The 22,007-nt window shown below is 36.8% G+C and overlaps 1 protein-coding gene and 1 long non-coding RNA gene across 6 annotated transcripts in view; one reads left to right on the forward strand and one right to left on the reverse strand.

The window, feature by feature from the left end:
- LOC120525445 overlaps positions 1–14,658 on the reverse strand; it is a 72,038-nt gene extending 57,380 nt beyond the window's left edge. For both annotated transcript variants that reach the window (XR_005632956.1, XR_005632957.1), the window contains exons 1-3: positions 14,486–14,658; positions 7,801–8,134; positions 1,174–1,341 (exon numbers count right to left, since the gene is read on the reverse strand). This is a non-coding gene — a long non-coding RNA (uncharacterized LOC120525445). The remainder of the gene's footprint in view (positions 1–1,173; positions 1,342–7,800; positions 8,135–14,485) is intronic.
- The window catches only part of sgk1 (serum/glucocorticoid regulated kinase 1), a 189,580-nt gene extending 169,021 nt beyond the window's left edge, over positions 1–20,559 (forward strand). The window contains exons 1-11 of one of the 4 annotated variants that reach the window (XM_039747729.1): positions 9,652–9,757; positions 15,215–15,290; positions 16,250–16,325; positions 16,439–16,627; positions 16,745–16,876; positions 17,175–17,287; positions 17,423–17,546; positions 17,968–18,063; positions 18,194–18,349; positions 18,808–18,897; positions 19,387–20,559. In XM_039747729.1, the coding sequence (XP_039603663.1) occupies positions 15,220–15,290; positions 16,250–16,325; positions 16,439–16,627; positions 16,745–16,876; positions 17,175–17,287; positions 17,423–17,546; positions 17,968–18,063; positions 18,194–18,349; positions 18,808–18,897; positions 19,387–19,554 (1,215 nt within the window). In that variant the 5' untranslated portion in view covers positions 9,652–9,757; positions 15,215–15,219 and the 3' untranslated portion in view covers positions 19,555–20,559. Of the gene's footprint in view, positions 1–9,651; positions 9,758–13,201; positions 13,419–14,784; positions 14,967–15,214; positions 15,291–16,249; positions 16,326–16,438; positions 16,628–16,744; positions 16,877–17,174; positions 17,288–17,422; positions 17,547–17,967; positions 18,064–18,193; positions 18,350–18,807; positions 18,898–19,386 lie in introns of those variants that run through there. The other 3 variants (XM_039747730.1, XM_039747728.1, XM_039747727.1) reach the window with 3 other exon arrangements.
- Positions 20,560–22,007: the final 1,448 nt, after the last annotated feature.

The raw sequence follows: 22,007 nt of genomic DNA on the forward strand, positions 1-22,007 counted from the left end.
GAAATCGTGGTCAAGTGACTATTCACACTGCATGACAGAGTCATCGGTCATATATGTTCTGAAACTGCACAAGTACATTCGATCCAATTGACATGCCATGACGTGGGTGCTGAGACTATATACTGTATGTATAATGTACACTCATTACAGTTGATGCACAATGTACTTCGGGAAATTTGATGGCGACATAATGAGACTGCTCACACTACAAGTCAGCCAAATTAAAGTTGTGACATGACAGAAATTCTTCTGATTGTGTGACGGCCAATCAGGATAACAGCCACTCTCAAACTGCATGTGAAATGGCCGCCGATGAAGCTGAAAATTGGACCAACTCAGGAAATCAGTCAGTAGCTGCAAATTGGGCTTAAAGTCATGCCAAATTTGCACAGTGTACATCCAGTTTTAGACATCTAAACTGTGCACATATCCAGTTTAGGTGGGCAATTACATCATATGCACTTTTGGTCATTTTAGTATGGATGAAAATGCTTTCATAAATGATATGAAAATGCTAGTACGGGCGGAGACTGTTTTCATTTAAAAACAGTTTCTCAATGTAGTGTGAATGCAGCCTAAGGTTTTAGTGATACATTTTTAAAGTATTGTTTTAAGGTTAAAAAAAAAGTACATAGGTGTTTTCATATTGTGAATTATTAATCCTGATTGGACACATCATATGTTGAACACATAAACAGCTTTCCTCATCTTACTTCAGATGTCAACACATATAATATGTGAATTACTTATTATTTTCATATTGCTCTAGTGTACCTTTCAGCAAATTCCCATTACTAATATATGCATTTTATTTAATCAATTACAACACTGTCTGCCTTTAGTTATTTAAAAGCCTCATTGCAAATAGACCCATATCTGTTCCTGAAAAAACTATTATCAGAAACATTGACATTAGTGTTTTTTAATGATTTATACCATAATGGCTTTAGCACATTTTCTGGTTTTTGCACATTCTAAAACATAGTTCAGCTGAAACCATCTGAAACAAATTAAAAGCATATGGGGTGAACTCAGGCTATAGGCTTCATCTTTTTCCTTTGGAGGTCTGGGATTCTAATCTCTCTCTCTTCATATAAATGGCAAAATAAGGTCACACATTCCACAAGCCAAATATGCAGGGTTAAAGCTATTTATGTTATCACTCATATCTACCTTTGCTCGCTTCACGTCATGTCCTTGAGGTCTGTTTCTCAGTGTTTCGATTAAAAGAGCTGACAGGAGAGACCTTAGTTAAAGCACCAGCACATCACTGAAAACTTAATTCATTCATGCGGTAGCTTTGCCTTCTTAAGAATCACATAGGGAATAATGAACTTCACACTGAAAAACATAAAAACAGGTTTCAATTGTTTAGAATTCTGCAGAAGGGAAATTAACTTCTAGCAACTTTTTTCCTTTTTACACCAAGATGCATTCTAACTTTTACACCTTCATGTTCAAGGTTAAAAAATGAAACTTTGATTATGCAGTCTGTGTATACTGCCTTTTTAATGATGAATGCTCTTGTATGATGTTAAAATAATAGTTATAGTGTATTTCTTTACAAATATGCATTTTATATAAATTAGGTGTTACATCTGGAAGTCAGCACTGTGGTGCAGCTGGATATAGAACTTCCCAGCCAGAGCACTGAGTAGATTTTCCCTAAGTATTCCAGTTTCCTCTCGTATCCCAGAGGGAAGTGTGTTACATTAAATTGCTCCAGTATGAGTAAGTGTGTATATGTGATGGTGCCCAGCGATGGTTCCTGTCTGTGTCCAACACTTCTAAGAGTGCCTCTGCTTCCCCAAAACACTGTAATTAAAGAAATGATTTAGGAAAATTGTATCTTAGAGTCCTATCACACCTGTTAACTCAATACTGGTTTTCTTTACTTATAAGGTATTTATGGAATTTGGGATAATTCCATAATTTCTATGCTTTTTTTTCTTTTATATCTTGCACTTACTCTAAATACATGCTATATTTTTGTTTTGTTATTGTTTATTATGTTGTGGTGATATCATATATTACATATTTTGCTATCTGTTTTTATATTACTATAGGTACATCTATGACTGTAATGCCAATAGAAATTCCTAGCAACTGTTTTACTTGGCAATAAAGATTCATTCATTTCAAAGTGTCAATGAGTGTCACTCACTCAATTTATTGATTACTCCAGAGGTGAAATCATGTCATATCTAGGATTCGTTTCACAATTGTACCTGATGTTGCATGGACTGGCTCTCATTTGGTCAGACACTGTAACTGGGAAAAGGAGGCTTACAAACTAGATAAATGAATAGACAAATATTGAGTGGCAGTTTAATATATAGTGCTGCATATTATTTTAGTGTGTGTATGGGTTTCACCAGGTATTCCACTTTCCACTGATACTGTATTTCTCTTATGTTAAATTAGTCCCCTCAATTGTCCAAGTGTGAATACATGTGTAAATGCACCTTTTTTTGGACTAGCATGAACTCTGGGATTGGTTCTGTGAAATCCTGCTAGGGTAGACTTTGGCTTCCTGTATCCCTGTACTAAAGATGAGGAATTAATCAACTTTTGAGGAAAGTACGTAATTCGTAAACATCCGCTTTAATAAACAGTGTCAGTGTGTCTGCCCAGTTGTTATGTCCCTGTCATTACAACAGACGGTGCACCACAAACAGCTGGAGTAATAAAATGCACTGCATTTTTCATTTCAACAGGTGGCAGCTCACAAACATTAACACTGCTCTTGTGAATCCCATCCCAAATGGCATACAAAAGAGACATATGCAATGCATCACAAACATTTGTAGTATTGCATTGTACAGTATTATTACAAATGATTTTGATGTGTTATATTTTGGAATGACACATGTAAAGAAATTATTACTACATGCATTACAAAACATATTCCAATAGACGGTGCAATGCAAATATTAATAATGTTGTCTCCGTTGACTACTTAGATTTCAACTTGTCCTAAATGGGTTGCACAGCTGGTAAATGTGATTAAAGTATAAAGAAATCAAATAAAGATCATAAAATACCTTGCAAGTGATGATTTTTTCTACAATAACAGAGAAAGAACTATAACAGGATGAATAACAGATGCAAATAAATACAAATATTTTAGATTATTTTTCACATTATGGAAGCCCAGCCATTTCATTTTTTTCTGTTCTGTTACTTTCATAAAACTTGATTTATATTTTCCACTCCTATCCTGAGGCTGCTCTCATCTGACTTCTGTGGAGTTAAAGAAAAAAATTATATATATATATATATATATATATATATATATATATATATATATATATATATACACTGTATGTGGGGCATTTGTTGGTAAAGAAAGATTCACTAATCTTGACTTTGCCGATGATGCAGTGATCTTCGCAGAGTCAATGGAGGCTCTGATCGGGTCTCTCGAGAGACTGAGCAAGGAATCTGAGTGTCTGGGCTCCAGGCCTTTAATGACCTCTTAGGCACAGCCATCAGCAATGTGTCTGTCTGCGGAGAGAGTGTCGACCTAGTCGAGAGGTTTACTTACCTCTGCAGTGACATTCATGTCTCTGGTAACTCTTCTTATTAAGTCAGTAAATGGATTGGGAGAGCATGGGGGTCATGAAATCGCTGGAAAGTAGTGTGTGGTGCTCCTGATAGCTATGCAAAAAGATGAAGGTCAAAGTCTTTAGAGTCCTGGTGCCAAGGGGCCGACCACATAACACCTGGCAGCTGCAGATAGAGGGTCATTTCTGGAGGGTGGGACTGGACTACGCATCTGCCTGGGGAGTTGGCAACCAGGATCCCGAGCTGTTTTGTGTGTGGTGGGTACGGCAACATGCTGTACCAGTGCATGTTCCCCAACCTGACCTGACCTGAGAGAGGATTTGACTTAAGTTCAGATTTATTAGAAAATGTGTGTATAGGCCCCATTGAGTTTATTTAGATTTTTATTATAATGCTTTGGTGTGGTGATTTGGATAATAAATAAGATATCTGGTCATTATTTTTGCGACTGCTGAAAGAAATTATTGGAAGAAAACAAACACACTTGGGGATTAATTTAAGAGTCACGAGACAAACCAGACAAATAATAAAGGACACTCTAATGATTTGAATTCTGCTTGGGAGACATCATTTGATGTGCCAAGTTTTTTTGTTTTTGCAATTGTGAATACTCAAAATGCACAATAGGAATAGAAGCACAGAGAAAGTTGCCTAAGAATTAACACAGGATAGACATGAACATCAAGAGTATTATTCAAATATATGATTATTGAGTGAAACACAAAAGTCTTCATTGACAATGGAAAACAATAAGCAGCACTAAATTATACACTGCTAGGACACACTGGAAATATAAAATTAATTCTAAATATAAGATTACATTATAGAAGAGCTGATCAGAAGAGTGGTCTAAGAAAGATAGGGTAAAAATATTAGTTGGACACTTTTCTAAACATATTGGTTTTAATTCACCTTTTAAAGGAGAAGTAGAATTAGCAGATCTAAGAATTACTTTGGCAATTCCAAAGTCATAATCATAACTTACTAAACAGTATAAAGTATTCATTGAGTAAAGAGAAATGTTTTTAGCATAAAATATGTAACGTGCATCTGACATGCAACCTGGGTGTTGCATTGTTTACATCTTCTAGAGATTTTCTGAGCATCTTTCCTATGCTCAAAACATGTTTTATGTTCCAAAAATACAATGGAATTGGCTTTGAGGCACCCAGAGCTCTCAACCCCACTTTTTTGAGCTTCCCTCTGTGCTCACTCAATGTCCAGAGAGAGAGAGTGAGTGGTTATAGATGTTTATGTTTTTCACAAAGAAAAAAGTTACAATTATGCTACATATTCTGAGTCTACAATAAGCATGTTTACAGAAAGACATTCTAAACCACGAAAAAACATTAGCAGTGAACCATATGTCTAGATTATTGTGTGATTACGCATGCATTAAAAAATAAAAATACTGCATTTCAGTTTTATAAAGAATGCTTTAAAGTATGTAAATAACAAGGTGGAACTAAAAATTCCTGACAAGCCTTTGGTGGGATATGTGACAATTTTAGTGGAACCTTATCCATATCAGTTGTAGATCCATTGTAGGCACTGTTGTACAAATTTTGGTGCAAAAAAAATAAAACTTATGGTGACTGCTGATGCAAACAGAGTCCATAGCCACTGATGTCAGCATATTACTTACTATGATGGGAGATGAACCTGTAGCACTGACCTTTGTAGTTTTAAGCTACTGTGTTTGCCTAGGAATTTACTAAGCATACAATATACATACAAGGCTATGTGAAAAATGTCCCATGATAAAATGGCATGCTGTGCGAAGTGAGATCTTGCACTACTCCATTAGTCACTCAAATAGTTCTAATTTTCCCAGAAGCAAAATGAGAATACATAATTTCAAAAATTAATGGACTTTCAGATGAACCAATTGATGTGTTAATTCATTTGTTTAAAGTACTTTAGTGCAGTCCTCTGCTGTTTTTCTGCTCTAATTACTCATTAATACTTTACAGTAAACAAACTGAAATGTAACTCTTTACCTCGTTACATAAAGGTGTCGTCTACAATTGAACTGTTCAAAACAAGATTAAAGACTCATTTCTATTCACTTGCATTCCGTGACCTCCAGTAATACTGATGGTTTCCTCATTGTGATTATATAACATTACTTCTATTTATTATGTATTTTATTTATGTTCATATATTTTATTTCTATTTATGTTATTTGTTGTTTTCTTTTATTCTATTATTGTACAGCACTTTGGCCCCAGTATTCATATATTGTTTTAAATGTGCTATATAAATAAATTGACATTGTAACTGTACTTCCATTTCTCACACCTGCTCTGTTCAATTTAGGGTTGCAAGCTGCCAAGGTAATAAAGAACCCAATTCACACACACACCCATACAAACACACACACACCACCGCGCCTGGCCAGTTTAAAGTCGCCATTTAACCTAATTACACACCTGTGGAATGTGGGAGGAAAACTACAGTACTTGGAAAAAATGCCTTCAGGGATGACAATAACAAGCATTTTATATCGAGGGAAAAGGCCATTCTTCCTTTTTTGTTGTTTTTAAAGATCTACTCTTGCTGTTGGCTCTTCTCTCTTTCTCACAGGAATTGGTTGAATTCTGTTTTGTTAAGTTAGACTTGCTTGTATGTAGTGTTATCATGTGTTAGATTTAATTGTATGGCATTTTTTTTCTACAAATAAAAAAAGAAAAATTAAAATAACATGAAAACCCATACAGTTGGTAAAAACTGGGTTCTGGATTTAATCCCACCTAGTTATGTTATTTAGTTTATTCAGATTTATAGCTTGTTATGTTATGAATATTCAGAAAACAAAAATAAGAAAATGTAGGAGGCGTTACTCCTACTCCAGGCTACATTGCAAAGTTGCAATGTGTTACTTTCTAAAAGTGTGCTGCGTGGTACCATAAAGAAGTTCCTGAGGTGGACACGCTATAGAAGCCCTTTTCTAAAAACCTTATTTTATATTTGATTTTAAAAATGAAAACATATTCTGTTGTTTTGTTGTTGTCTTTTTCAGGCACTGTTTGTTTGACTAATATGTATGCTGTGATTCTGCATATGTAACAGCCTCTCACTGAGTAGTATGTAGCTAATATGAAGAATGTAGCATTTTATAGCTTATGAGCAATTTTGTTACTTCTGCTCTACTCATTTAGGCATCTTTATTTACATTTAGGGTATCTGATTAGTGGCTAAATGGTCTATATAACTCACTCAGTAATTTCTTGCATGAGTTTCTTTGTGGCTCTCAGTGACTTCTGTATAAAGGAGTGCTTCATGCTTTTCCTTCTTGCATGTTTGCCCTCATTGAGAGATCTAGTGTGGTAAATTTGGAATTACTGTCTGTTCCAAAGCACAAATTGTTGCTTAGAACCAGTGCTTTTTAAAGGATTGGGCAAAAGTAACTGAATGAGACAGAGCTTTACTTCAGGCTTATTAATACATGATGCTTTTAACTCCTGAAAGTTTGAGAAACCTGGTTCATGGGGAGTCTTTGCAAACTGATTGTATTGTGTTTTAGTAACAAACACTATGATTAGTAAGTGTAATTACCTTACCTAAGAAAAATCTCAGAACATATTTGTTTTTATCAGACCAACAGAGTAAGGACATTTAAATCAATACATATTGGAATAAATTGAAATAAATGCAACCACATAAGTAACACAGTATAGTGATTATTACTGCTGTCTCACAGTGATATGGGACATTCAGATCTGCTGTCTGTGTGGACTGTGTGTGCATATTCTACCTGTGACTGTCTGTACCCTCCATGTGTTTTCTGTCTGTATTTTATTAGTCTTACTGATAACTATAAATTAGTCCCTTGTGGATATGCATGTGTCTGCCATGTAATGGATCGTTGCCCCATACAATTCTGGTTCCTGTCTTGTGCCCAAGGCTGCTAAGATGGGCTATGGAACATACAGCCATGAATTGGACAAAATGGGTACAAACAATGAACGGCTGATCCTACAATATCTGTCTTATGTAACCTGTGTATGAACATTTCACTGCAGTCTTTCAGAAAAACACACAAAACAGATTTAAAAGAACAATCAAAACTAAAAAAAATATTTTAAAGTAAATAAGTCATAAAAATGAATAACATATTTTAACATCTCAGGAAAAAGGTCATGTAACCATAGTTCTGAAGTGGCTAACAAACAGGTGGCTTACAGTGTCAGCTAAGTAATTTTTATATACATATTCAAACAACTTACATACCTGTGGGCTTTTCATGGACCAGTTCTTCTGAAACTTTGGTTAACTCTGCTACCTTAGAGTGCCAGGGGTGTGGGTTTGATTCTAGATCCAGTCACTGTCTGTGTGGAGTTTGGGTGATCTTCCCTGGCGTCTCATAGTTCAAGGTTCAAGGTTCAACCTTGAACCTTGGTCTGATAGTGTCTTTCTTCTCCTATTTTGGTTACATTCAATATTCCAAAGATTTCCGTGTTAGGATAACTGGAGAGTCTTAATTAGGCTGGCATAATTACATTTGCTTGAATGTTCATTTCAATGGACTGTCAATTCAAGGCTAATATCTGTCTTGTGTCCAATACTGAAAAGATAGGAAAAGCAGGTTCACAAAACTCGAGTAATGGATGATATTTCAGGTGAGTGTACACATTAAAGATTTTAATACAAGCATGCTTTAGAGTTCTTAATCGTGTATTTACATTTCCCTACAAAAAGCTTGATCCCGTTAACATTTCACAGCATCATTGCAGAATCCTAATATTATATGCAAGGTAATAAATTATTTTCAAATTATGTTAGAACCAACTAAGGTTAAGGTATCCATTCATTTATTTTCTGAACAAGTGTATGCCATTACAGTGCAACAGGCTGCTAAAGGCAGGCTTTAAATAAAATAAATAACATCATGGAATATACAGTATTATTTTAAATTATCAGTAAATGCATATTATTTTTATGTGTTATGTATGTGTATGGGAAAATTGGCAGCACAGTGGCTGCAAACTGAGTCTGAATCCCAGCCTAGACATTGTGTAAGTGGATTTTCACATAAACAACAAACTAGACTGGTCTGACAACATAGTGGTGCAATACAAGAAGGGCCATCATGAAAAATGCCTTTCATCCCCTCTAGGAGGCGCTCTCTTGGAGCACTTTAGCCACAGGCTCATTCTACCACGGTGCCTCTGGGGGTCTTGTTTGCCAACTGCTATCAGGCAATTTAATGTCTCCTCCCGATGTACTCTTTCGGTTTATTTTGGAATATCTGCAAAACATATACATTTAACTAACTTTTTAATAATTAAATAGTTGATTGGCTGTGTTATTTGTCCTGTGAGTTTGTATCCTTGTTTTTATGTTTCTGCTGCTGTATGCATCTGAACCTCTCCATGGGATTAACACAATTTATCTAATCTAATTTACATGTTCTCTATGCGTTCATATAGATTTTCATCACAAATAAATCCAGGTTAGAGTGACTGGTGAATCTCTGTATTAGTGTATGTAAGTGTAGCATTTGACATATTAGCTTCCTGTTCAAGCTTCATTCCTGCTTTGCACCTGAAACTGTAAGGATAGGCTCTTGCTCTCCATAACCCTAAAACCAACTAAGCCGGTTTGGGAAACAGATGTATATGTCAGTGCTCTACTTCCATTATCATTGACAAAGGTATGGCTGAATGTTTCATGCACATGGCTTTACCAGTATTTACTAAATATTGGAATGTCCATAAGGATTTTATAGCTACACCAGCTCTTTCTGTACGGCTGACTTTACCTTGAATGGTTTATGCAGTATGTATTTACGTGTTCAAACATTTCCTAACAGCTGCATGTATTACACAAAATTTGCTTAGAAACGGGACTGATGATTTCACAAAAGCCGGATTTGCACAACTGCTAGGTTATTACGAAGATGCAATTGGCAAATCAAAGCGTCAGAACTCTTTACAGTTTAAACAAAGTTAGCAAGAGACAGACTTCTTGCTTCCTTTAAGGAAACTTTGTTCTTTTGAATCTCAGTCTGGAGAGCGCCTTCTCCCCGCCCTAAGGTATCCGGTAGTAAGAGAAAGGGCACAAGAAAGGTCTGTGATTACGTAAAGCTCGATTCCTTAAAAGGATCTTAACTGAAGAAGAAGGAGCCTGTCTGTCTGCTGCCGCTCAGGTGAAAGATTTTCTGGCTCCGGCACTGCCACACGTTCCTGTGAGTTCATTTTCCATTAACTTCTTGCCGCTCTATCCGGCTCGGGGTAACGACCACGGGGCTTACGGGGCTGAGCTCGCACACCCTGCCCTGTGCCCTGGAGATCAAGGTCAGGAGATGTGCATCCCCGGCGCCCGAACGCCATCCAGCCTTGAGATAATGGTTCTAAGTCGTGGGGCGAAGCACAATTTAGATAATGCAGCAGCAGAGTTCACTCTTATCTCCTGTATGCAAATAGGGGATAATCTCGGGGCTTTTCATTTAAATATAGTAGCAGTGCAAGCAAAGGCAAAAAAAAAAAACTTTACGGGAAACTATAAATCCGTCATCCATTGTGGAAATAAAATACGAACCAAAGACACATAATCTCGACAAAACGGCATTAAGAGGTTAGTTTTATCTAACAATCACCGTCCGAGTTTGAGTGTGTCGAGAGGGACGGGATTTCAGTGACTAAACTGATTCACTGGGTGGCAAATGAAGCCGTCAAGTACTGCTGTCATAAATCCCCCACCACACCATTACCTCCCCTCTGTATCGCTGCCGACGCGCTCTATGGAAAGTTTTTAGCTGAAGAAAAGGCGCTCCAGTTCGTTTGAGCATACTTTGCTCTTTCTTCCCTTTCACAAGTTAAGAAGTTGACTGCAGGCGTTAATTCTGTTATGCCACGTCGCCAAATTATATGTTTTAAGGCGATGTTTTGGTGAATAAATAAATATTTTCCAACTATCCCTTTGCAGTGTCTGCTTAAATGGATTTTATACTGGTGTACTTTTACTATTTTCTCAAGTGGTACATAATAACCGCAATAAACCCAGAGCAGCAGGTTTCTCAGCAACTTCTGAATTAGATCTAATTGGTAATTAATCATGTGTAACAGAACAAAAAACATGAATGTTCCCGAATTCGCTTATCCCACTAGTGAGTCGAGCCGGTGCCACTGGCACTAATCATGAGCCAAACCTCGGATATGACTTCTTAAAACCGCCTATTAAGTCAAACTAACCTGCACTTTTTTTTAACTCACCGGACCAAACACATTGTATATTGTAGAACTTAACCATTTAAACGTTTTCGTTATAGCAAAACATTTTATACATAATGGACATGGGGGATGGGTGTACTATGGCACTTAATAAGCACTTCATGTTGATACTTCTGAGGGTTTTAATCTGTTTTGTACAACATCTAAGATACAACTTAGTGTGATTTTAGCAGTAGGTGAAAAGGGAGCTTAATATTACTTTGTGTGACAAAATGTTCGTGAAAGCGATTAACATGGTTTCGACAACAACCCCATTAAAGGCCATTGTTGTGTAAAATAATTAATTTCTGATCAGCCGATCACAAGATAAGAGCGGGAGAAACGCTGGTTTGGATAGTTTCAGTAGATTTAAATGTCAGAGTAGGTCGGGGGCGAAGAAACTTGTTTTTCTTGGACTGGATACGATCGAAATGGTTTCAGGTAGGTATAATGATAGGGAATAACAATTTTGAAGTGAGTCGTTATGATTTTGAAGCGGAGTGTTCTCTTGACTCAGTACCTGTTGAATAATTCGCCAAACGCCCCTTAGCGGTTATCTCTGTTAAATGCAGTTATTTACAATAGGTGCGCTTTAGAATGAGGTTCATCGACACAGGTAGTCATTTGCAATTAAAGCTACATACTTTTCACATTTGTTAAGCAGTCAAATCAGTCGTTTATGCTACCCACGTACAGCATCCTTAAACTTCAAAGTAACCTAAACTGTCTGCGATGACTTCCTTAAATTCTGTATCTCCTATATATTTATACTCTTTCGCCAATAGTTTCGAAGTATATCCCAGCTCATGCCCCGGGTGACATCTTGATCTGACCCCTGCCACCAGTTCAAGTTGTTTAGTTTCACAAACGCAAACTCAAAATGAGTTGAATGGCCGGAGGACGTGGTGAATGTATTATCTACTTTGTAATCTATATTTAATAACGACTTACACGCGCCAGGAATTTATCCACAAATAATATAAATGATCCATGATTCTACTTATTTGCATATCATATATACTGTAATAATTAGTGAGATCACCTGCACTAAATTGTAATTTGCACAGCATTTACATAAAATTAACCTTTTTCGAATTGCATATGATTAGTAATGAAATAATATTAAGTACACTGTTGATTGATTTTAAGGTAAATACGGAACGATTGAAATCTATCAAAATGATTGTAAAATTAAAATTCTGGATAAATGGCAATGCCTACATTAAATTTTCAGTACAAACCCACTGAAAGTGGTGGTCATATTAATCAATTATTAAATTATATTTTGCACAGTAGAAAAGTGAAATTGTTTATATATGATAGTGCTTACAAGGATGCACCAACACAGTAATATTTATTACTATTTGTATCCTTTTATTAGTTCTTTACCTGTCTTGCACCTGTCCTGTGTTTATGTATAGGTTGTGGGCTTGATTGTATGGCAATTGCCACTGTATGCTGAAATAATATATATGAATGGTATAACAATAAAGCCAATGTGGTGTTTTGTAATATCTGTCATTCTAGCACACACTAAGCGAGCAAGACGAACAGAACCGCTCCACTTGAGTTTGCAGTGCCAGTTTTCACTTTTTACGTTTTTTAGATCTGTACACGCATTTCTTGAGTGGATTGGCGGCACTTATCAGTATTTAGTCCTATATGCAGGACCATTAAGGCGAATTAGGTAATTAGGGTGCAGACCATAAGGGGCGGAACGACCCAGCCGCACGGGTTTGCTGCCAAACAGTCGGTTGGCGCACTAATAAGCTTGGCATATGGCGCAAAATAACCTAGCACCGCAATTATCAATATGGCCAGGATAACCTCTGTACCATCGACCTATATTATAATAAGCTGGTTTGGAGAACAGTATGAGCTAGAATCATTTGCGTGAGAGGAATGGTTTGGCACCCGTCCAATGTACAGTAGGTTCTGGACTTGCGCTGGATGCCAACGTCAGAGATTCCGCCCCTGACAATCCTGCATTGAAATCTATCCATTTGAAAAACAAACGATATAATGAATGATTTTCATCCATCAGTGTGCGTGTGCCTAGTCTGTGATGGGCTGCTTTTCAAGTCAAAGTTGGTTTCTGTATTATGATCACTCCTGTATTCAAAGGCTCATATTCGCTGCAACTCTTAACTTGGGAAAAACGTAGTTCACGAAATAGATGGATATCTAATCGTGGAAGTGCTTATTTTTTCCACTGTTTTGTAAACAGCTTTGGACTGTAAATAAGCCATATAACAAACATTATAAGGAAACAGATGACGTAGTGTATTATGCTGGAGGAGGGCTGGTGGTAGAGAATGCATAAGTTAAACAAACCGCCCTGTGGGCGCATCAGACTTTCACTTTGCCTGCCTAACAAAGTGTTTATAAAAAAAACCTTCTCTGCCAAACTGCCTGGCACAGTTCTATTCGTCACCCGATGACTGTTCACCACCAGTCCTTGCAAAGTTATTGTTTAAACGAACAAACACCCTTTTCTACTCCACGAACAAATTGTTCGTTATTCTATCCATCCCCCTTTGCGTTCCTCTCCGCGCAGGACCTCCGGCTCTCGGTGCAGTTTAAAGATAAGCCAATGCACACATTCCCTGCTCGGAAACCGGTGAGGATTATGGCAAGGTGGGTTCCTACTAATCTTGAAGTGTTTTTTTTTTTTTTTTAAGGTCGAGTTACAGTAAAAGATGTCATCAGTAAACATGTGTACAGATTGTTCTAATATGTTGGTTTAATTTAGGAAGTTTATCCACTTGTTTCTGGGCCTGTTTGTTTTATGGTGATTAAGAGACGGTACCTGAAGGTGCTTTTTATAAAACACAGTGCTCTCAGTTCTGTTAACTGTTGCGGATCTTCATGTCTCTGGTTAAAACGGACGGTACTCTGGTTTACCACGTCATGTCCCAGGGGTGTGAAGACTGCAGTCGATGAATAATCGATTCACTCGTTTTGTTTCTTTCCGAGGCGCTATCTTGAAGTTTCACTTAATACAATCGAGTGCAATACATTAGGGTGGGAGCTTCATTTGGTGCTGTAGGTTCAGCCCAGTTCTACGATGTTGCATTAAATCCGGTCTGGGCTACCATCTGCCAGCAGTTTGCGTGATCTTTCCGTGGAAACGTGCATCTTTCTACTAGGTCTGTGGTATTTTTCCCGTTGGTGTTAAAACATTTCGTCTTTAAATTTGATATGAACGGGTGCATTTGCGACCCTGTACTTCCTACCTTACACCCAACTGCTCGCCACTGCAAGTTTCGCCCTCCACCCCGCCGCGATTTCAAATAAAATCCACAGGTGCTAAAGTTCTAACACGTTCACCAAGATAATCGTGGAAAAGCGTAAAATTAAGACTGTCTTTTTGGATATATACCGGACTTGGCCCTTCGCTGACAAACTGCACTCAAAAAGGGGACGACAGCTCCTTTTGATAACCGAGTTAAAAAAAAAAGTTAGGTTTAGATAAAATTGACAGACTTTTCGGGAAACATCTACTTCAGTCACACCCCTATAACGCGTCGCTTCAATGTTAGAAACTACATAAAACAGTTTAATCCACTGTACACAAATAAACAATCTTAATAGTGATCAACTTTTCAAACTTTTATATGCAACGTAACACAAGAACAGCAGGCAGGGCAGATTTTGCCGGCTGAGGCCTACTAATTTACACGCACGTTTTTGATGCAACACACCTCGACATGCGCTAAACGGATGGCAACCCCGTCAGATGGTGTTGTGTTTGGTTTTCTCGGGCTTTGAAATCCGTACACAAAGTCATTCTTTGGCCGTCTGGCCGCTGTTATTTTTAAGATTGCTGCGGTTCGCTGTGTCCGCTAGGCCTGCAGCCACCCGTCATCAGCCAATATGACGCCTCAGGGGAGGGGCTGAGCACTTTGACGACGTTTTGGGGGCCCGACCGACTTAAGGCGGTCTGATCCGCCCTAGGAAGTTCTTTTTGTACTAGGACTCTCCTCCCACCCCCCCTTCTCAAATTACTATATATACCAAGTTAGAAATTTCTACATCCAGTTGCCTCAGTTTCTTTCAGTACTTAAGGGTCTTGGTGAGGGGGGAGATAACTTGCAGCCAACACAACGATGACAATCAAAGCCGACTCCACCAGACCAGCGTTAACTTACTCCAAAATGAGGGGTATAGTCGCGATTCTTATTGGTAAGTGCACGAATGCAAGGGCTTTAATACCGAAAGGTTTTTTGTTTTGGACTGCATTCAGGTTGAAGTAATGTAATGCAAAATCGTTTCGAACGATTACAGTGTGATTTATTTTAAGGAAACTATAATTAGAAACTTTATTTTTGCAGAGTAGAACTTTTTTTTTTGTAAATCGTTGTCACCGTAGTTAACAGTATGGGTGGTTTAAATAACGACGTATTGATGTGTATTTTTTCGTGCATTTTCAGCCTTCATGAAGCAAAGAAGAATGGGATTGAATGACTTCATTCAAAAGCTGGCCACTAACTCATACGCCTGCAAACAGTAAGTGTACATGTTGGGGTGGAGGGCACAAAAGTTTTAATTTTAGCTGAACATCCTAGCTACATTGCAATAAACTCCCAGTAAACTCAAATAGAAATTAAGGAAAAATGTACGAGGCTATCTGCACTACTTTGAACTTGTCAGGCACTCTTAAGTTTTGTTGTGAGTGGAATGAAGAAAGGTAACGTCTCACTATTAGTCTGGGCATTTCGTAATGAATTCGGTGCACTATTTTTTTTTTTTTCTTAGATTATCCGATGCATTTATAGATTAATGATCTAGGTATTTAATGGATAAATATATGGATTATGTGCATTGATAGTGCCAGATAAGTGCACTGATGGAACATTACTTGTACAAAAATAGTTGCAGGAGATATAGGAAAATAATTAATGTCTGTGGATGATAATCAATGGATCCACCACATAGCTGCAAGTGGGTAACACCAATGCATCAGGCACAAGGCAGTTACCAACTCTGGATGGGCTGTTGCAAGCACGCTTGTCCACACACCCATACTTGCTGCCACTTAAAGAAAATGTACATCAGTGAGTTATGGATGGAATGTGTTGCACCAAAGCAAAATATTGTGAATTACACACATAATGTAGTTGGCTTGGATGTCTAAAACCATAAGGCAGCAGAGGTAACCACTGTAATTTCTGTTAATTCACATTTCTTCTTTTGTACTATTTTTGAACAAGTCAGTTGTGAGTCCATATTGCCATACCAAGTCTGTATAACTATGCTGGAAACAAATGTTTCTCATATTAAAAACTAGTTTAATCTCCCTAATTGCAATTTACTTAGTAAAGGTCATGAAACGCAATGTATTGAAATTAAGTGGACAAACAGGTCAGCTTGACAAAATGTGTCTGCTTAGTTGTCCACTTTAAAGAGAGGTTGGTTTTCCCAACTCATAATCAAATTGTTCCTCCTTTTTTTTTTTCCCTTTTTAGCCCCGAGGTTCATTCTATTCTCAACATGAACCCACCACCAGAACCTGAACTTATGAATGCAAACCCGTCACCTCCAGTAAGTTTAATTGACTAGATCATCTCCCTTTTAAATGGATACGATACTGGGGTGTTTTTTTTTTTTTTTTTGGTATTTATTTTTTGCTTATTTGTACATTTGTTTATTTTTAGCCAAGCCCATCCCAACAGATCAACTTGGGACCATCCTCCAACCCCCATGCCAAGCCATCAGACTTCAATTTCTTAAAAGTCATAGGGAAAGGAAGCTTTGGAAAAGTATTGCTTGCACTACATAAGAATGATGAAAAGTTCTATGCTGTTAAAGTCCTCCAGAAAAAGGCAATCTTGAAGAAAAAAGAGGTAACAGTCCATTACTCTTAAGTAAAACTGTCTGCCACCAAATTCTGATAGACAATGCAAAATGATGAACATGTAGTTCCTGCAATTTTTCTTACTGTCTTTCTTGGCGTCTTCCAGGAGAAACACATCATGTCCGAAAGGAATGTCCTTTTAAAGAATGTGAAACACCCTTTCCTGGTTGGGCTCCACTATTCCTTCCAGACGGCAGACAAGCTCTACTTTGTCTTGGACTATATTAATGGTGGAGAGGTAAGAAACAACAGAACACAAAGGGGAAATCCTGTCATGGTTGGCTATAGAGTTATGGACATAACCCTGCTTCAAAAGGAAGCTAATGACAGGATATGCCTTTTTTCCTGAAGTGGGAGATATTTAAACTAGAATTAGCATCTCCACATTGATTTGCTAGATTCAAATGGTTTGTGGTCTGGAAGGCCATTTCCTACAATTGTCCAAGCAGCCTGCTATGATAACGTTAATTAATTATGCTGTTATCCAGCTCTTGCCATGGCATGTAAATGTTGGCATTTTCTGTCATCCCTTTCAGCTGTTTTATCACCTCCAAAGAGAACGGTGCTTCCTGGAGCCCAGAGCTCGCTTTTATGCTGCTGAGATTGCTAGTGCACTTGGCTACCTGCATTCTTTGAACATTGTTTACAGGTGAGGAAATTCAATATGTTCTCAAGTCCATAACTCGTGTGTTGGAAATTTTATTCTTGTAGACCTCATAATAAATATTGTGAGTTTAAATTGTAATAATGACTGAGCCTGCAATTTTTTTTTTTTTCTTTCTAGGGACTTGAAGCCTGAAAACATTCTGCTTGACTCCCAAGGACACATTGTGCTTACTGATTTTGGACTGTGCAAGGAAAATATAGAACCCAATGGCACTACTTCAACGTTCTGTGGCACCCCAGAGGTAAATATAATAATTTTAATAATATAATAATTAATACTTTAGTACTGTTCTCAATTTAAAAAAAAAAAAAATTACTTTTGGTCCATGATGTACCAGGTGTCTGAAGATGTAGATTCTCCTGGAATTTTTATATTCTGGATTCCAAGTTTAAATTGGTTGTTGAGACTTTTTGTAGTGTTTTCTGAATGTTGACCAATAATTAATAGCCAAAGCACCATACTGTCTATGGTATTTTGATGGCATAAATCAGGCCTTAATTTTTATCTAAAAATACATAAGGGGTTAATTTTTGTTTTTGAGAAAACCATATCTTGGTATAGATTTTCATGTATTTTAATGGTTGAACTCCCTTTGAGTTTGTAGTTAATTTGTTGAGTAGCGTAGGCACTGCAGTTTTTAATTTATTTCTTTTTAAATGCAGTATTTAGCTCCTGAGGTTTTGCACAAACAACCATATGACCGAACAGTGGATTGGTGGTGCCTCGGCGCAGTGTTGTACGAGATGCTATATGGACTGGTAAGCCCTAGAAATATTGTTCTTTTTACTTATGTCAAATGTTGCATGTTTGTACAATATACTTTAGATTGAAGTTAGAAACTTGTTGCTTTTTTGCTTCATTGATTTCTTTTTCTGTTCTGCTTTATAGCCTCCCTTCTATAGCCGAAATACAGCTGAAATGTATGATAACATTCTTAACAAACCACTACAACTGAAACCAAACATCTCAAATTCTGCCCGACATCTTCTAGAAGGTCTTTTGCAAAAGGATCGGACAAAGCGATTAGGAGCCAAAGATGACTTTGTACGTATTTTGTTAGAATATTTAGCCTTTTTTTTTTTTTTTTTTAAAACCTGTGACACGCAATAAAATTTGCATTTTTTTTTTTTAATATTGTATTTTTTAGTATTTCTTCGTTTAACATGTCTGTAAAACCTTGGTTGTTTTAATGAGCTAAAATATATTAACATTTCAACAGCCCAAATTTTTATAGTTATATTTTGCTTAGTATGAAGGATGTTGAAATAAATGTACCTGAAAATGTAAAAGCCGTATTTGTGAAAATGTTTAGTTTACATTTTTGCCAGGGGATTTAGTTTGGTTTTTTTGTTGCTATGCTACTTTAATAGCACAACACTATTGCTAATACATTTTGTAAAAGTGAATCAGTTGTTTAGAAAATGTTTTCTTCAGGTAATGCTGATCCATTCAAAATACCACTGATACAAATGAATGTTAATTTTTACATTTTTGTTTTTTAGATGGAAATTAAAGTCCACATATTCTTTTCTCCAATTAACTGGGATGATCTGAATGCCAAAAAACTTACTCCTCCTTTTAATCCAAATGTAGTAAGTACTATTTGTTTTTACACAGCTGAAAAGAGGGTAGCATTGTTGAGCAGATCATGTTGTCTACACAATTTGTATAGCCTTAGTTGATTCCAAGATTAAGCATCTATATGTGCAGTTTTTCTCTTTCATCAAGGCTGGTTGGGGGTCTTTGACTCTAAGTCTTCCAAGTAGGTGGTGTACTGTATCATACAGACAGGTATAATGGAACATTGCATCATCCGGGGCTGTTGGCGTAACAAATCTTCAGCTCCCTCAAGACTCCCTGACTAGAAAAAGGTGTCTATAAACAAGCTATTAATGTAAAATTATTTTAGGGCGGGCACAGCCAAACTCAAAGACCTTTTCTTGTCAGACAGAGAGAGACTGACTTATTTGACAATGATGGTGTCATGCAGTTCATACCAATAGGTGTTGTGCATTTTGAATTGCAAATTCTGTTTCAATTCTTGTTAATGGTCTTCTGTTTTTTTTTGTTTTGCTGTTTAGACTGGTCCAAATGACTTGAGGCACTTTGACCCAGAGTTCACAGATGAGCCTGTTCCTGGTTCAATTGGACGATCTCCAGACAGCACCTTGGCTACAGCCAGTATCAAAGAGGCAGCTGAAGCTTTTCTTGGATTCTCTTATGCGCCCTCTGTGGACTCCTTCTTGTAATTGTAGCTAACAAAGTAAATATTTCAGAATCCATCTCCCTTCATGGAAGCTCAAGTTGGAAGTGGACGTTTTGCACTTTTTTTTTGTCCCTTCGGCAGCTTTTGCAGCCTTTTAACATGTTATGAGGTTGGTTGTATTTCTGACAACAAAATACATCAAATCTTCCTTGAAGAGCACGTGTCTATTCATTTTCAAGCTTGATTCTGGAATGACTGGTGCTACCTCCTTGTTATCTGAATGGCTGAATATCCACCTACCAGAGGAGAAGACTTGAGGATTTTTTTTTTTATGTGTTTAAGAATTTTGTTCCATGTGCCTTTGTTAATTTTGAACACCTGAGGAGGACTTCAGTCAAGCAAGGATTTTTTGGTTTGAGTCATTGTGTTGGACTGCTATACATGAGCGAACTGAGTGGATTAATTGTGGAATCGTTGTCTCTTCAGTCTTCTATTGCTTACATGATTTTCTTAGGCTGACACTACAACGTGGGGCATTGGATACTTCTTCCACATTTGGAAGATGAAAAACAATTTAAATGTTTCATTTTTTTTTTTTACTAAGGAATAAAATGGTTATAAATCTACAAACTGCTTGTGGAGTACTGCTGCTATAAATGTGTGTGTGTGTGTATAATATAATATAATATAATATATTATATAATTATAATATATAATTATATAATATATAGTATTCTTGGACCAAAAATGTATACATTTTTAAAATGCCCCATAAGCAGAGTCAGACTTTTACATTCGTGTAAATTTGTCTTGTGAAAATGACATTAAACCTCATTTTTACACTTTACATTCCATCATATTGTAAGTTTGAACTGTACATAGGAGTTGTTTTACTGTCTAACTTGTATTTAAAATAAAACGTATAACAAACTGCAAGAATTGTTTCAATGTTACATATTTTCATGTCTTTTTTCCCTTTTGTTAAATGTGTTTTTTGTGTTCTGTGACAATGTTGGCTTGCAGTAAATGTGAATGCTTTTTAAGCAGACTCTTGAACTTTTTTCTTTTTCTTCATCCAATGAGTTGTCCAACATATACACTATAGCAAGTAATTTTTCATTTTACTATTACCTGCTACTTGTGCCTGTATACATTAATGCCATTCTAGTATAGTAATGGTATTTGTAGATTAGATTTCACAAATCCAATTATTCCATTTTTTTCCCCCTCAGATGTTTTGTGAAGACTTCAGTGGCAGCTTATCAAAGTTAAATGACAAGTTTGAAAGTTACAGGCTGGAACATTTTTCTTTGAGATCACTATAGGGTGGTCCAGATATAATTTATGCAATAACTTATTAAGTTTATTATATAGAAAATCACCCGAAAAATCCCGGACCATAGAGGTGTGTGAACTGATATGAATAGTCATCGCGCCGAACTGGAATCGTCCCTGCAAAGATCAAAGTCATCCAGACGATCTGGATCTGCATAATTAGATCTGGACCACCCTGTATATCTGTTTAAATCTGCACAAGTACTAGCAATGACCTAAAACTTACTTTTTTCTATGTTTGTCCAGTCTCGCCATTCAGTAGTATATGTTCTTCACCATATAGACTTTGGTCTGTATTTTCTTCTAATGTGCCAGGCCATGTTGCATAAATGACAACAATAATGCTTCAGTCTCCACCTCTCGTTCAGTGTGTGATCCTGAGCCTGCAACTGCTCAAATTGTGGAAATCTATGTACTGTAAACTATGTGGGCATGGTGCTCACAGTGTAGCCACGTTTGCAATGCTTGATAATGTCTGTCTCTTTCTATCACAGGTTGTATGTGTGTGTGTGTGTGTGTGTGTGTATATATATATATATATATATATATATAATTACACTGAGCTATAGTTCCTGAACTCATTATACACAGTTGAACTTCTGTGATGGCTTTGAGATTTCTAGTAGGTGACATTTCTCTCCAAATCAAGGGTTCTGCACTCAGCTTGCACTTCTTAAGTGTCCATTTTGAGTTAACTGGTTGCTTTAATTACAAAGTTTTCAAACATCTAAGAGCTACTGAACTCTTAATATAGTTTAAGGACCTGTTACGGAAGGCAATTACAATTATTTCCTTGCACTTTATTTTGATTACAGTACCATAGAAATGTAATAACTAAGAAAATAAGATACATTTCTATCTAATAAAGCCTTGTATCTATTTATGTTTATAAATACATTTATATTAATATTGATGTTATGGCAAATACCTTATGGAAACTCAAACAATCTTTGGAGGGAAAAAAAATCCAAGACGAGCAGCAGTGTAAAATATGGGGTATTTTTGTTGTTATTGTTAAAATTTTAAAGGCTTTTAAGGGTAAGAAGTATTTCACTCTCAACTCTTCAACTATATTATCTAAAATATGTGGCAAATGTGCTGTAGCTTAAACCATGTTGTTGTATATAGAAATAGTAATATATTGTAAGGTTATGTAAGTAT

This window comes from Polypterus senegalus, chromosome 3 (genome assembly GCF_016835505.1).
Source record: "Polypterus senegalus isolate Bchr_013 chromosome 3, ASM1683550v1, whole genome shotgun sequence".
Lineage (NCBI taxonomy): Eukaryota > Metazoa > Chordata > Cladistia > Polypteriformes > Polypteridae > Polypterus > Polypterus senegalus.